The 15,204-nt window shown below is 33.7% G+C and overlaps 1 protein-coding gene and 1 pseudogene across 1 annotated transcript; both read right to left on the reverse strand.

Annotated features, from left to right (window-relative positions):
* Positions 1–1,572: 1,572 nt before the first annotated feature.
* Positions 1,573–7,238, reverse strand: LOC142616535 (uncharacterized; annotated as a pseudogene).
* Positions 7,239–8,918: 1,680 nt separating this feature from the next.
* LOC142614659 (uncharacterized) lies at positions 8,919–11,445 on the reverse strand. The gene is made up of 4 exons (XM_075787217.1): positions 11,045–11,445; positions 10,318–10,622; positions 10,010–10,220; positions 8,919–9,620 (listed from the first exon to the last, which is right to left on the reverse strand). Exons 1-4 carry the CDS (start codon positions 11,276–11,278, stop codon positions 9,120–9,122), a joined length of 1,251 nt encoding a protein of 416 aa, XP_075643332.1. The 5' UTR covers positions 11,279–11,445; the 3' UTR covers positions 8,919–9,119.
* Between the last annotated feature and the right edge of the window lie 3,759 nt (positions 11,446–15,204).

Genomic DNA, 15,204 nt, shown 5'->3' on the forward strand with positions numbered 1-15,204 from the left:
ACTCCACTCCAGCTTATCCTCAGGGAAACGGGCAAGCTGAGGCCGTTAACAAGGTTATAGTTAGTGGACTCAAGAAAAGGCTGGACGATGCAAAGGGCAGATGGGTAGAAGAACTACCACACGTTCTATGGACGTATCGAACTACGCCGCATAGATCCACAGGAGAAACGCCATTCTCTATGACTTATGGGGCCGAGGCAGTGATACCTTTAGAGTCTAGTTTCCCCACATTAAGGACAAGTACTTTTAGCCCAGAAAATAACAACGGCCTCTTGGAGAAGAGCCTAGATTTAGTTAAGGAACGGCGAGAGACAGCTATGGTCCAAATGGCTTATTATTAGCAGAAGCTTAAACGAGGGTATGATGCCCATGTGAAGCTCAGGCCACTTGCGCCTGGGGATCTGGTTCTGAGAAAAGTTGTAGGTACTGCTAGAAACCCCGTTTGGGGTAAACTAGGACCGAACTGGGAAAGACCATATCGGATTATTTCTATAGCAGACATAGGGTCATATCAACTAGCTGATCTAGATGAAAAAGTTGTACAACGCCCGTGGAATGTAAACAACCTTCGAAGGTATTATTATTAATAAAAGACACTTTTGTCATTTGTGGTTTAAATTATAAATGTATATGGGCTTATCAATTACAACTCTCAAAATATCAAACAGAAACTTGGTAATGCATGGTCCTCGGACCACATACCTTGTGGAAATTGATATGTTCTAAAATATCAAACAGAAACTTGGTAATGCATGGTCCTCGGACCACATACCTTGTGGAAATTGATATGTTCTTAAATATCAAACAGAAACTTGGTAATGCATGGTCCTCGGACCACATACCTTGTGGAAATTGATATGTTCTAAAATATCAAACAGAAACTTGGTAATGCATGGTCCTCGGACCACATACCTTGTGGAAATTGATGTCTTATCATTTGTTAAACAGAATCATGTTTAAATAGAATTTTAAGTCATACATCTTTAAGTATCAAGCAGAAATTTGGTAAGGTAGGGTCCTCGGACCCCACACTTTACTAAAGTTAGCGTTCTAGGTTACAAATCCTAAGTATCATATGGGTTTGCAAAGTGTGGCACTACTTACCATCTAAACCAAGTTTGTTTTTGGTAGGTTCTTGAACACTTTACTTTTCAAATGTTTGCAACAAGTTAAGTCAGCCTGTTAGGCGTTCGTTATTACTTCGTGCTTGATATACTCAGGAGATGTAGTTTGAGAGGAATTCTTATGGCAAACACAAAGATAAAATAAATACAAGTCACATGAAAATCAAACGAAACTGTCTTTCATTAATGATTCTGACATACATTACATGCAAAATCTTAATTACAAAAAGGAAGAAGCCCTAGGCTCGGCCCTAAACTTTTGGAGGGGGTCTTGCTGAGAAGTGCTGGTAGCCTCAGTGTTTTTTAGCTCCAACTCAAAGGAAGACAGGACTTGTTTCTGGACGCCCACATTTCCAATATAAATAAATAAACCCTGCTTTATTTTTAGGATTAGAAGCCTCTATTCTAATGAAGACACTAAACTAAAGAATGTATCTTCTATCACTAATCACCAAAGAGAATTTGCAGTAAGTCTTGAAGGGGGATGAGAGTAAGTAATCACCTTGAGTTTAGGCTCAGGTTGGTTGAAAGACTAAATCCAACTAAGCTTTTGTTCTGAAGCTCACAAAACACATAGTGAGCGTCAGAACCTAAGTCAAAGTACAAGCATCTCCCCAATTCAGGATATGCCCTCCGGATGGCAAGAACAGATTCTGAAATCTTATTCCCAAAAAAAATCAAAAACCCTTCTCCATGCACAATAACCCGAATATCTCAAAGGAATATTTTAATGGCAAACTTCAAATTCATAAGCAGGATATAAAATAAAAATAAAAAAATAGTAAATAAACAAATTTTCATTCGTTTTTAGTTAGAAACCTCAATTTAAGGCCAGTAAGAAATTTCTGGCGAATAGAAGAGAAGCTCCCATCCGCAGCAACAAGTAAATTGCTCACTATTTCAATTTCTTCTTCAATTTGTAGAACGTTAGCCTTAATCTTAATAGATTTCTTGTCATCAGAAATGCAGAAAGAGAGGAAAAGGTGACCCCCCTAAATGTATGTTTGGGGGCAACGCATTGTAAAGAAGGCCATGGAGATCACCCCAATGTGCTGCTCTGAAATTGAAGTTCTCATCCCTTGTCAATGTCCGGCTGACCTTCTTCTCACTATCTATTGCTTGGTTCTGTTTGCAAACAAAAATCAATAAGGTTAAGTTGGCATGGAAACAAACTGCAGTATGATTTTGATGTCCCTTACTTGTATGTAATTTTTCAGGTGAGAAAATTCTTACATAAAAAATTGCATGGTTTACGCTAAAACGAATGCATCAAAAGGCAACATGAGAATTAATTGCAAGTATTTGTGATTGGCATTTCAGATTTTATTTTACTTGCTTTTTAAATTTGTAACTAATGACAGCCTAACTAGAGTTACTGTTCATTATTGTGTGTATCACAAGTATTAGCACTTGAATGAACACTGGCAATGAAAATGTACAAAATTTACCTTGTGGCAATTTATGGCAATGTCACTCGCCATAGTATTGTTGGTAATAATAAATTCAATTTTCAAGTTTCTAGCAAAAATCAAATACCTTTATTTATCAGTAAACCTGATGTAGAGCAATGAAACAAGAGGGTCGAGCCCAAGTCCAGCACCAGTCCTGTTTTATATATATATATATATATATATATATATATATATATAGCTTTTATAACTACTGGGGATGTAGCTTAAATAGTATCTATTAATTTTTCTTTTTCCATACGCTAAAAAGATTAAAAATAAAAAAAAGATTGCCCTAAAATTGTCTCTAATACTCGGAGTGTGCATGTGTTAGGTTGAGCTTTTTCAACTCAATAGCCCAAGTTCCAACATATAAGTAGAAACCAACATAATGCCATGTGCATTAGGTTAGGTTGTTGAATTGTGTCGTTTTGTGCTTTATAAAAAAATTATTTTTTCATTGATTATTCAATTATTTTTTAATAATTGATTATAATTTAAATAATTTAAGAAAATTATATTCTAAATTTCTAAATTCATCAAAAAAAATTTCCAAAAATGCCAAAATAAATCAAACTAAAAACGTATACATATGGAGGGGTAGATGGGTTCAAAAAAATATTAATCCAATTCAAAACAAAAAATACATTTATAACCCAACCTAACCCATCAACCCACGAAAAACAACCTGAGGAGTTAGGTCGGGTTGGGTTGACTTTGTTGGGATTTAAGTTAAATGGTAAAGCTTTTCTTACACTTTGGGAAGGAACAAGGATTAATACGTCATATCTTTTTATAATTAATTATTAGGAACTCCTGGAATACGATAACTTAATGCTCCTTCCTCTACCATGAATGTAATAGTATCTAATAATTTTTCGACAGAAATACTTTTTTTGTCTATACATTTTGACCATATTCTAATTTTGGTCCCTACTTTTTTTATTTTACCGTTTTTAGTCCTCAAAATGAAAAATGTGTTCTATTCCGTTCCGATCCCTACCATCATCTCACTAACGGAAATATCCTATGTGACAGACGAAATGCACTATTGGTACACTAAATGCTAACGTGGCCATTAAAATATTATTAAAAAATGACACATCAACATCCACATTAACATCTAACTTACAAAAATAAATTTATCAATTTTAAAAAGAATAAAACATAATTTTAAAAAAAAATGGTGGAATTTAGATCTGTGTTTTTTTGTTTGTACTTATTTCTTTTTCTTTTTCTTCCCTAGATCTCTCTCTCTCAGTTTCTCTGCCTCTCATTCTTTCTCTTCTTTCTTCTTTCTTCCTCTTCTTTCTTTTTCTTCTTTTGCCTTCTTCTTTCTCTTCCCAAATCGCTGTTTCTCTACCCTCCTTTTATTTCTTTTTCTTCTTTCTTTTATGCTATACTCTCTTTCTCTCTCAATAGAACCCCATGGTTTCTTTCTTCCAAATCGTTGATGTGATGTGGGTCCGTGGCGATGGAGCAATGTGGGATTGACAGTGTTTGTAGGTGGCGTGTCAGTTTTTTGGCTGTGTAGTGTGGTGTGAGTTTCTAGGTAGATCTGAAGCCCATTTGGGATTGAATTTGAATCCTCTCCTTCCTTACTTTCTCATCTCACTCTCTCTCTATCTCAAGGTTGAATCTAAAGCCGATTTTGGGTTTGCTGTATTTGTTTTCAATTTTTGACAAATTTGAGAAGGGATATTCTGGGTTTGTGAAAGGAAATTTTTTGGGTTTATGATATAGAATTTGTTGGGTTTGTGAAAAATGTTTAGATCTTGGGATTGACATAAAAATTTTGGTTGGTTGCCGATCTAAATTTCTTTTCTTTCTTTTTTTTTTTGAAAATTGAAAATTTTGTTTGGTTGCCAAGAAAATGGATAATAAAATGTTATTTCCTTTTAACTGTAAATGAGTTTTGATAGGCCAAGAATGTATTGACCCCTTGTAATGAATTAATTGATTAATTACCCAAGTTTATTAATTAATCAAATTGACATGCAATGTACATGGCAGCACAAATAAATCACCAACTAAAATATAATGCAGAGAAAAATAGAGTTGACACAGTGATTTGTTTACGAATGAGGAAAACTTCCGAGGCAAAAACTCTACCGCGTGATTTTAAGGTCACCACTCCCGAGAATTCACTATTATCATAACAAGTGGTTACAAGTAAAGGAATCTCAGTACCTTATACCAACCTATAGTTAAACTCTTACCTTAATACACAATAGGACCTATTCTGTAGTGACATTCTCTCATTTTCATTGCACAACTCCCAGTACGTGACTAACCAATCGATGCACGGATCCCAGTACGCGGCTTACTCCTTTGCACAAATCCTAGTACGCGGCTTACTCCTTTGTACGAATCCCAGTACGTGACTAACTCCATAGCAACCCTTTAATTGTTGTAGTTGATTTGCAGCAATTTCACATAAGAACACCAATAAGATCTTCAATGTTGGTGCAAGAGATTTTGCTTGGTTATAGAACCCAAATGTATACAAGAAACGTAATAAAAACTCTTTCTTCTATGGAAGGAGAAAAAGTACGCGGCTTACTCCTTTGCACGAATCTCAGTACGTGACTAACTCCACAGCAACCCTTTTGATTGTTGTAGTTGATTTGCAGCAGCTTCACGTAGAAACACCAATAAGGTCTTCAATGTTGGTGCAAAAGACTTTGCTTGGTTACAAAACCTAAAGGCGTACAAGAAACGCAACAAAAACTCTTTCTTCTGTGGAAGGAGGCTAGGATTTCAAAAAGAAAACCTTATGAAGCTCTCTCGAGTTAGATTTTTTTTTTCCACCTCCTTTTAAATAGGAGCTTAATGGGCTCTCTTATTCCAAATAGATTTACACACATCTTGGGTTTTCCTAGTCCAATAAGGAATATACAAACCCATAAACAAATAGCCTTTTAATATAAAAACATTGCTGGTTATAATCTGAATCCCGTAAGCTCGATAGATCGAGACATCTGTCAAGCTTTAATAAATCTTGACAGATCGAGCTTCTGTCGAGGAGGTATCGAGACCTGCAGATTGCACTTTTCTTAAATAGTTCTTGAGTAATCTTCATGTCTTCAATTTAACCACTTGTAATGATCATCTTGAACCTACTTAGATTTACTCAAATACAAGTAAAGTGTATTTTGTCAAAAGATATGTCAATTACATAAAAATGTCCCTAACAAGTTTTGATGTGTTTAGTTATAAAGAAAGTACAAGAAAGATAAAGAAATTAAGAATTAATTTACTAAGAATATGAAGAACATGTACATGATTAGTTATGTTCTAGGGAAGAACACAAAGTAAATGAACATGTTCTTCCAAAAAATAATGAAAGGAATAAAAAAATTAATTTTATTTCTTAAAAAAATTGAAATTCAAAAATTTATTTTAATTTTTTTATCTGATGTGGCTTTTTAAAAAAATTAAATTGCCGACGTGGCATTTTTAAAATGCCAAATAATTTTTTTTAATATTATTTAATGGTCACATCAGCATTTACTGCCAATAATGTACTCCATTTGTCATGTAGGGACCAAAACAAGATCATTTTTTTTTATTTTAGAGACTAAATGCAATAAAATTAAAAAGTAGGGACTAAAATAGAAATAAAGTGAAAATGTATTTTTGCCTAATTTTTTATTTTTAAAATACCCAAAACAAAAGGTGTGACCTAGGGGTGTGCGTGTGAATGGTTGTTGGGTTTTTTTCAACACAACGTGAGCTTGTTGGGTTTAGAAAATCCCAATTTTTTTGTTTCTTGTTCATGATTGATTTCGCTTTTGTATTTACCATGTTGTCAATTTTCATGAGTAATTCAGTGACACTTAATGTTATTATACAAGTGACATGTCTTAATGAATAACACTATTCACTTACAAATTAGATTACTGATAAAAATGTACATATATCAAGAGCGGACGCCATAGGTTGAAACTCTCAAAAAAAAAAAAAAAAGTGAAAACTATATAGGTGACAAGTTGTAATGGATGATATTAAAATGCTATTTAACAGACTAAATTACTAATAAAAATAGAGTATGGTCAATTTAAAAACGTAATCAAACATAAAATTTCTAAATGAAAATTTTGTGACGTAACAGGTAAAAATGAGAACAGCCCCCAAAATTAAAGTGTAAAACATATGCTCTCTTTTTTCTTTTTTTATGTATGAAAATTTTGGAGATGCAAAGTATCGATCCTCATTCCTTAACAATGCTTTGGTTATGCTCTGCCATTTGAGTTACCCAAAAAAAAAATTGATATTATCATGATTTTCGAGTACATTACATATATCTTTCTCATACTCATTATAATATCACTCAATGCATTATCCTCACTTCTATACAAAAGGTAACACATATGATTATACTGACACAAGTTCATAGTAATAGCGAAGGAACATCATCAAAGAAAGACATGTTCTTCTGCTGTAGCTCTGGATAATCCTCCTATCTAGCATTCTTTGGATCAAAAGGCTCACAATCAGGAAGAACTAAACCTTGTTTTATGCAACCCATTTTTTTAGCATGTAGAACTTGCTTTGAAACGACTGGAAGCTGAATGGATTGATACTCTCTTAGAGCTGATTTTAAATTTTCTGCTCCAGTCTTTGCAAGACATCTGCCTAAAACTACTGCATCCAAAACTGACATGTTTGTGCTTCATACAGCGTGAAGTGTTGTGGGGTGAGCCACATCTCCAATTAATACCACATTGTCCCAAAATATTTGTTCCAAGGGATCACTATCATATATGAAATTTAAAAAGGGATCCTTTGTTTCTTTCATCACTCTCACCAACTCAAGAACACAAACCTTCTCTGCTTCTTGATGCATCTTCTAGACCATTTCACAACCTATTTTCATGGTTACTGAGTTTCTCTAGATTTATTAAGTTAAAGTATCAGCTCAAGTAGGCAGAACCAAAGCAAAAGCAATTTTCCATTGAGATTTCATAGATCTATGCTAGGTTATTTTTTGGATGGTTCAATTATGTTATGTTTTATGGGCAAAAGTTATCAAGCCACTATGTTTCAGGATGAATGCTATGTCAAGAAGTTTTTAAACCATGTGTCCTAAATGAATGCTTGCCCTTTTCCATTTGGGAAATAGTTAGGTACTCAGAGTTTTGCACCCACATTATCAATATAAATAAGCAGACCTTGCTTTATTTTTTGGATTAGATGCCTCCATTCTAATGAAGCCACAGAACCATTTAATGTATCTTCTATCACTATTCACCAAAGAAGATTTGCAATTGTCTAGAAGGGGATAAGAGCAGGCAATGGTCTCCATTTCTATTGTAAATATTTCTTTAAGCTGCAGCCTGCCGGCCTACTGTGAACCAGACTAGACTGGAGATCCAACTGATAGTCATCCCACCACCAGCAACTATTTCTTCCTTGATACCTCACATTTTTTGGTGTAGCAAAAAATATTTGTTGTAATTTATTCCAGTACTAGTACCAAGATTAATGAGCCCTTGTGAGGCTATGTTTGAGCTTCTATGTGTCGATGGCTCTTAGCAAATACGAGTTCTCCCTAGAATATAAGTACCACTAACAATTGAATGCTATCCATATTGCCTATAATGATATCCCCCATTAGCACACTAAGCGCATTGAGATCAACTATCACTTAATCCAACATCATCTCTAAGACTCCAACAGGGTAGTATTTACTTGCACTCAGTTTTGTCTAAAGACCAACTTGCTAATGTGTTCACTAAGTATCATCTGTCAGGTTGCCTCTGTTAGTTCCTCTTCAAACTCAAGTTGGCTTCCTCCATGATGACTCAAGTTTGAGTAGAATGTTAGTATAACACATTTGGCACATGTCATATGTTGCATATCATGGTTAGTCCTTGATATTGAAGAGGCCCTCATAACATAACCCTCAAATCTATCTATAGAGACCATCACAATAAAAACTAAAACCAATTTTTATTTATTGGGCATTAACTTGGAGCCACGTGCATCTATAGCACTTTTTACTAAGATCAATGTAGTTGTAAATCTAGAAAATACAAAGAATATAAAGAGATTCTACCACAAAATCATGTCATTACTAATGCATTATCAACAAAGACACCCTGTTTATTCCACCATTTTATATAACACCACAATCATATCAACTACTTAGGCCATTTCATACAGTTCACCACCATTATTCATTAATTTGCAGGATAACAATCTAATTGGTGCCTAATCATGCAAACCATAAGATTTTGTTGGCCAACAAGCCAATGAAGCATTAACATGGAGACTTTAGCGACTACTTACAGTAGTGGAGAAATTTATTTCAATTGCAATGCAAAGCAGAAAAAACTGATTGTGTGTGCTTCAAAATCAGGGATTTTTTTTGGGCAAATAGATAGTATCATACTATACAAACAAGGCAATTCCAGCCAAAAGCTAGATCTGATGTAACTATAGCTACTCTGAAATGATGAGCAAAGAATTACAAGGATAGTAACCCTATGGCAATTTCAGTTGCAGAGATATGCTGTTAATTCCAATTAAATAGAGAAGGACATCATATTAATAGTAAAGGAACATCATCAAAGAAAGGCATGTTCTTCTGCTGTACCTCTTGATAATCCTCTGATCTAGAATTCTTTGGATCAAAAGCCTCATGGTCAGGAAGAACTAAACCTTGCTTTATGCGACCCATTCTCCTAGAATGCAGAACTTGCTTGGAAACAACTGGAAGCCGAGTGGTCTGATATTCTCTTAAGGCTGCTTGTAAATTTTCTGCTCCATTCTTTGCAAGGCATTTACCTAAAACTGCTGCATCCAACACTGACATGTTTGTGCTTCTTGCACCGTGAGGAGTAGTGGGGTGAGCTGCATCTCCAACTAATACCACATTGTCCCAAAAGATTTGTTCCAAGGGATCGGTATCATATATCAAATTCAAAAAGGGATCCTTTGTTTCTTGAATGACTCTCACAAACTCAGGAGCCCAAACCTTCTCTGCTTCTCGATGCATCTTCTGGATCATCTCACTGCTTACTTTCATGGTTACTGAGTTTCTCTAAATATATTTTAATTAATATATCAGCTCTAGTTGATAGCACCAAAAAGTCTCAAAGCCAAAGAAATTTAACATTGTGTTTTCATATATCTATCTTCGTTTTTTTTTTTTTTTTTTTAAATTTATGAATGGTTTAAGACCAAAAGTTATGAAGCTGCTATGTCATGGGATGAACAGCATGTTAACAACTATTTAACCATGTGTCCTATATGTGCCTAAATGAATGCCTGCCCTTACCCATAAATATTAGCCTTGCATTTTCAGCTTCTATGCCTCTATCTTATGAAGCCACTAAACCATACAATGAATCTTCTATCACTAAACACCAAAGAAAATTTGCAGTTTATATAGAATCGGATGTAACAAATGGGATGAAATTGAGCAATCACCTTGAGTTCAGGCTCGGGTTGGTTGACATACCAAATCCAATTAAGCCTTTTGTTCGGAAGCTCAGAAAACACACTGTGAGTCTCAGAACCTAAGTCGAAGTACAAACACTTTCCCAGTTCAGGATATGAACTACGGATGCCCACAACAGTTTCTGAATTTTCATTTCCTGAAAAATCAAAAACCCCTCTCCATGCACAATAACCCGAATACCTTCAAAACAATATTTCAATGACAAACTTCAATTTCACAAGCAAGATATAAGGAAAAAAATAAAGAAGCAAATTTTCATTTGTTTTTAGTTAGAAACCTCAATTTAAGGCCAGGAAGAAAACTCTGGCGGATAGAAGAGAGGCTCCCATCTGCTGCAACAAGTAAATCACCCACTATTTCGATTTCCTCATCAGTTTGTAGAACCTTAGCCTTAATCTTGACAGATGTCTTGTCCTCAGAAATGCAGAAAGAGAGAAAAAGGTGACCCCATAAAATTATGTTTGGGGGCAACGCATTGTAAAGAAGGCCATGGAGATCAGCCCAATGAGCTGTTCTGAAATTGAAGTTGTCATCTCTTGTCAATGTCCAGCTGACCTTCTTCTCACTATCTCTTGCTTGGTTCTGTTTGCAAACAAAACTCCGTAAGGTTAGTTGTCTGTAATTTTTCAAGTGAGAACATTCTTATATTAAACCTTATTGCATAGTTTATTCTAAAGCGAAGCGAAAGAATCAAAAGGTGGCAGAAAACAATAACAAAAGTAATAAGAATTTTTTTTTTTTTTTTTTTATTGACAGAAAAAATTATCAGAATATTGCCTCAAGTCAAAAATGGATGCAACAGCAAAAATAAAAAAGAAAACCTGAGGTTGCCTCAAAGTCAGAATCAAACTAACGTTGCTTCATATAAATGAAATTTTGCAAGTAATCTGAAACAAGAATGGGAATCATGTATTGTTTTTTCTTTTCCTTTGTTTATAGCATGTCAAGTTAACTATAGATAGCAAAGTAGCAGGGGTAAAACAAAAACAGATAGAGTTGAGTACCATGTCAATAGTGAGTGGCAAAGTGGAAGAGTAGAGAAGCTCTGGATCATCAAGCCACGACTGAATGATTCTCTGGGACAGAGGGTCGAGCCCGAGTCCAGCTCCGGTGGGACTTCCCTTAATGGGTTCGCAAGTTTTCTCAAGCACAACAACATCCCACCCAGCTAAGATTAGCGCGTGTGCACATGACACTCCTGCTATGCTTCCTCCCACCGCTACTGCTTTAGGCTTCATCTCTCCCTCTTTCTCTCTCTCCGATTATTTGGAAGAAAGGTATATATGTATGAGTCCAAATCTTCTGTATGTATGGCTTGGAAGATTTGGACTCTGTATGTATGGCTTGGTGAACTGGAAGGGTATACTTCAGTTAATTTGTGGACACAATGAAAGTCAGGGAGTTCAATTTCAATGTCAAAAGACAAGAAGTTAATGTTTGTTGTTACCTTTTTGGTGCTATCTAACATGTTTGGACTAGAGTAGGGGAACTAGATAATCAAACCATATTTTTTATTTTTTATTTCTTAAATTAAGGAAATTTGGAGGGGAAGGAAGGGTTTCCACTTTCCATTAATGTAAAAAAATTTGGATATTTGAAATCCTGCTTCCCTTCTATCATTTTCCACTTTCCCTTCTATCTCCTTTGGTTTTATAACAATATTCATATATATGGAGACTCAAGGTATCGATTTTTATGGCCTTTCAAATGGTAAAGAATGCCCTACCATTTTAGTTATATTTCTTTTTATTGTGAAATATAATATATCATTTTTATAATAATATATTATTTTCAATAATGTGAATTTAAGAAAAACAAAAACAAAATTATTTTATGGCATTTATTGTCACAACTAGAAATAATAATATATTATTAAGATAAATTTAAAATAATAAAAATCTATTTTAGTTTCATTAGTTTTTTTGATAATTGAGGTTTAATGGGTCTAGTATTTTCAATGTTTAGTAACTTTGGTAATTTAATTTTACTTCTTTTTTGTTATGTGCATAGATAATTTGATAGTTACAATGGAGGAGAGCAGATTTGAACCCTAAATGTTTTCCGTTAAAACTAGGGACAAACCCACCCAAGTGGGGGCATGGACCCCCCTGGCCAATTTTTTTTTTTTTTCACTTATTATGTTTTTCATCTATATATATAGACACACATATATTAATAGTCAAAGCTCAAAAAAAAATCCAATTGGATTTTAATTAGATTTTCAGTTTTGTGCCATGTGAATTATTGAGTAACGACAGCAACAATTACAATTTTGATGTTAAGGTTAAATTTTGTAGATTTGTGGGTCTTGTAAATGATGTAATTGATTGTGAGTGTTTGAGATGTGTATTTTGTTTTAGAATTAAGAAGAAAAAGAAAAACACATTTTATATATACCTATCAAGGCAGCCCCTATAGGCACACTGAGCATGCAACCTAGGCCAAAGGTAGCCTCATAGGCAAGCAGCCGCAGCCAAGGCCAAGGCATGCTTGCGTGCATACTGCCAAGGCCATAGCACGACCGCGTGCATGTTAGCCCTACATGTCATCCCATGTCAAATACAAAAGACTAAAAATGATTTCATTTATCTTCAATCTTTTGACAACACCTAGCATTAAATTGTTGCCCCATCTAATCCTAACCCATATGAGTTAACTAAAATTAAGGAAGGGGAGCTTGTATTTTATATTGAGTGACGATAGCGACAATTATGATTTTGATGTTAGGGTCAAATGTTGTAGATTTACGGGTTTTGTAAATGATATGATTGATTATAAGTGTTTGAGATGTGTATTTTGTTTTAGAATTAAGGAGAAATAGAAAGACACATTTTATATAAATTTTTATGCTCAAAATTGTTTTTATTTTTCATTACTTGAACTGAATAATTATAACAGATATGTGTGTATAATTTATAATTGTTTCCTCTTATGATGAACTCATTACTAACAAAATTCTAAAACAATTATATTATAATATATGTACAACATTCTCCAAAATCATTTTACATAAAATATTACAATATTATCCGTGCATCATATGAGCAACTTACCAGTTCAATTAAATTTTAAATTGGATTTCAATTAGAATTTAATTTTCCACCACGTGTCTATCTAAGTTTTTAATTTTTGTGGCAAGTGAAATATTGGGTGCCAAAACTAAAAAATCTAAACCAATTAAATTTTAAATTATATATATAAGCTAATATCATGTATAACTTGAACCTCTTATAAAAATTGTGTAATTTAAACTGCATAATTATGATTGTATTTTATTGGATGTGAAGTTTGACAAATCTACCATTAGATTACATCTTCTTCTTATATCCTCCATGTTTGCAAAATTTCTAAAAAATGAAAGATCAATAGCTATATCATCTATATATTGTTTAAATTGTAACTTTTTGTAATCTAAAAATATGCATAAAATATAAGCGTATAGATCATATAGTAAATAGTATCTGATTGACACAAATTTGATATGTGTATTAAGAACGTAAACATCATGCAATTTAATTATTGGATTTTATAAAATATGTAGTAATGTTAATGATATTGAGTAAGGTTGTAGTTTTAAGCTACAACCAATTTTATAGTTAAACTTTGTACTTATATAAATCACTAAAATTATGGAGAATAGGATTTCCATTAGATATGCTTTCCCCGACCTTCGCAATGTACCAATTTTTGAGCCAACTACTAGTGGTTTCTTATTAATCCCAATTAATTAAGCATATATATGCATAGTGAACAACTGAGATTAATTAAAATTAATTTTTATGGCTACAGGTGGCGAGGTCAATGAATTGGAGACACTACTAATTTCTGAATCAATAGCCAATCCAAACGACCCAAGGAGAAGATAATTGGAGCAGAAGGCCCTAATCGACTATAAAGCCCGGGCCTTTTAAAAGTACACTACGGATTGGGGTTTGTATTCATCCAAAGCTTGGGCTTTTTTTTCGTTTTCTCTTTAAGTCAACTTTTGACTTGTATTTCAAATTCAAAGCCGAACAAAAACACAAAGAAAAGAAAATTCTCCGGGAGCGGAAAACAGAAACCCAGAAACAGCTTTTCAGGACCGTCAGTTTAGCGAGGAGGAGATCGAGACATTTGGGCCTGGGTTTGAGCGAATGTCCGGCCTCATAATGAACATAAATTCTTAATAAACATAAATTCTCTCAAACCAAAGCCCATTTCTTTTCTTTAGAAACTTTAGCCCTGCCTCATAACAAAAATAAATTCTCTCAAACCAAATCCCAAAAAGCAATAAAAAGCCTAACCCAAAATAAAAAGAAACAAATTAACATGTTTAGCTTCTTCTTTTTTTTTTTGAATAAATTGTTCTCACGTTGATGCATTTTGCATATACATACTCATGTATTTGCCATGTCATTTTCTAGTATAGATTTATGTGTTTATATAATCACATGGTCCTGCATTTTTCCATGTCATTCTCTAGGGTAGGTTCTACTAATGGTGAATGATATAAAATTTTAATAAAAAATAAAAAGTGAATGATTAAATTAATAAACTGAATATAGACTTCTAATAAAATGATTAGCTTTATTATTAAAAAAACTAAAGTCTGGTTCTTTTGAAAATAAACTAGTATGCAGGGACATTTGCAAACTAAAAAGCTTATCAATTTTATCAAAATAAAAATATTTTCTTTAAGATTAATAAAATTTTCAAATGACATTTTTTTCACATTTTATAGAATTTAAACCCTTGAGTATCTTTTTGTTTATGTGTCTTTTTGCATGAGAAAATTGCTTGGAGAGGGCTCACTACACTATGCAATGCTATGGAGTGAGGTAGGGTATGGAGTAAGGTAAGCTTCATTAAATTTGTCATGCAATTTGTTTTCCTAGTAAATGCAATGCGATCATATGCTTAGCTATGCTTTTTGTCTTGTTTTTTAAAATAAATTGTTCAAATGTTTATTCATTTTGCACATGCTTAGGATAGTTTTATAAGTCTATAAAATCGCATGCTCATGCATTTTCCCATGTCATTCACGTGGGTATGTACAAGTTCATATGCTCAATAATGAACCAAATGCCAAAAATTTTAGTTATCCTACAACTCTTGAACTTTGGATTAATTTCAAAATAACGTGTTATTCCTTGGGATAGGTGTTGTAGGGTACCTAACTAAGATT

This window comes from Castanea sativa, chromosome 11, assembly GCF_040712315.1.
Source record: "Castanea sativa cultivar Marrone di Chiusa Pesio chromosome 11, ASM4071231v1".
Taxonomy (NCBI): Eukaryota; Viridiplantae; Streptophyta; class Magnoliopsida; order Fagales; family Fagaceae; genus Castanea; species Castanea sativa.

Bases quoted from the DNA above. Each gene is read 5' to 3' on its own strand.
- LOC142614659 (XM_075787217.1), bottom strand. From the start codon at position 11,278: ATGAAGCCTAAAGCAGTAGCGGTGGGAGGAAGCATAGCAGGAGTGTCA. The intron at 10,221-10,317 runs GTTTCTAACTAA...ATTGTTTTGAAG, and splicing joins CTTCCTGGCCTTAAATTGAG to GTATTCGGGTTATTGTGCAT. The intron at 9,621-10,009 runs GTGATTGCTCAA...AAATATATTTAG, and splicing joins AACCCGAGCCTGAACTCAAG to AGAAACTCAGTAACCATGAA.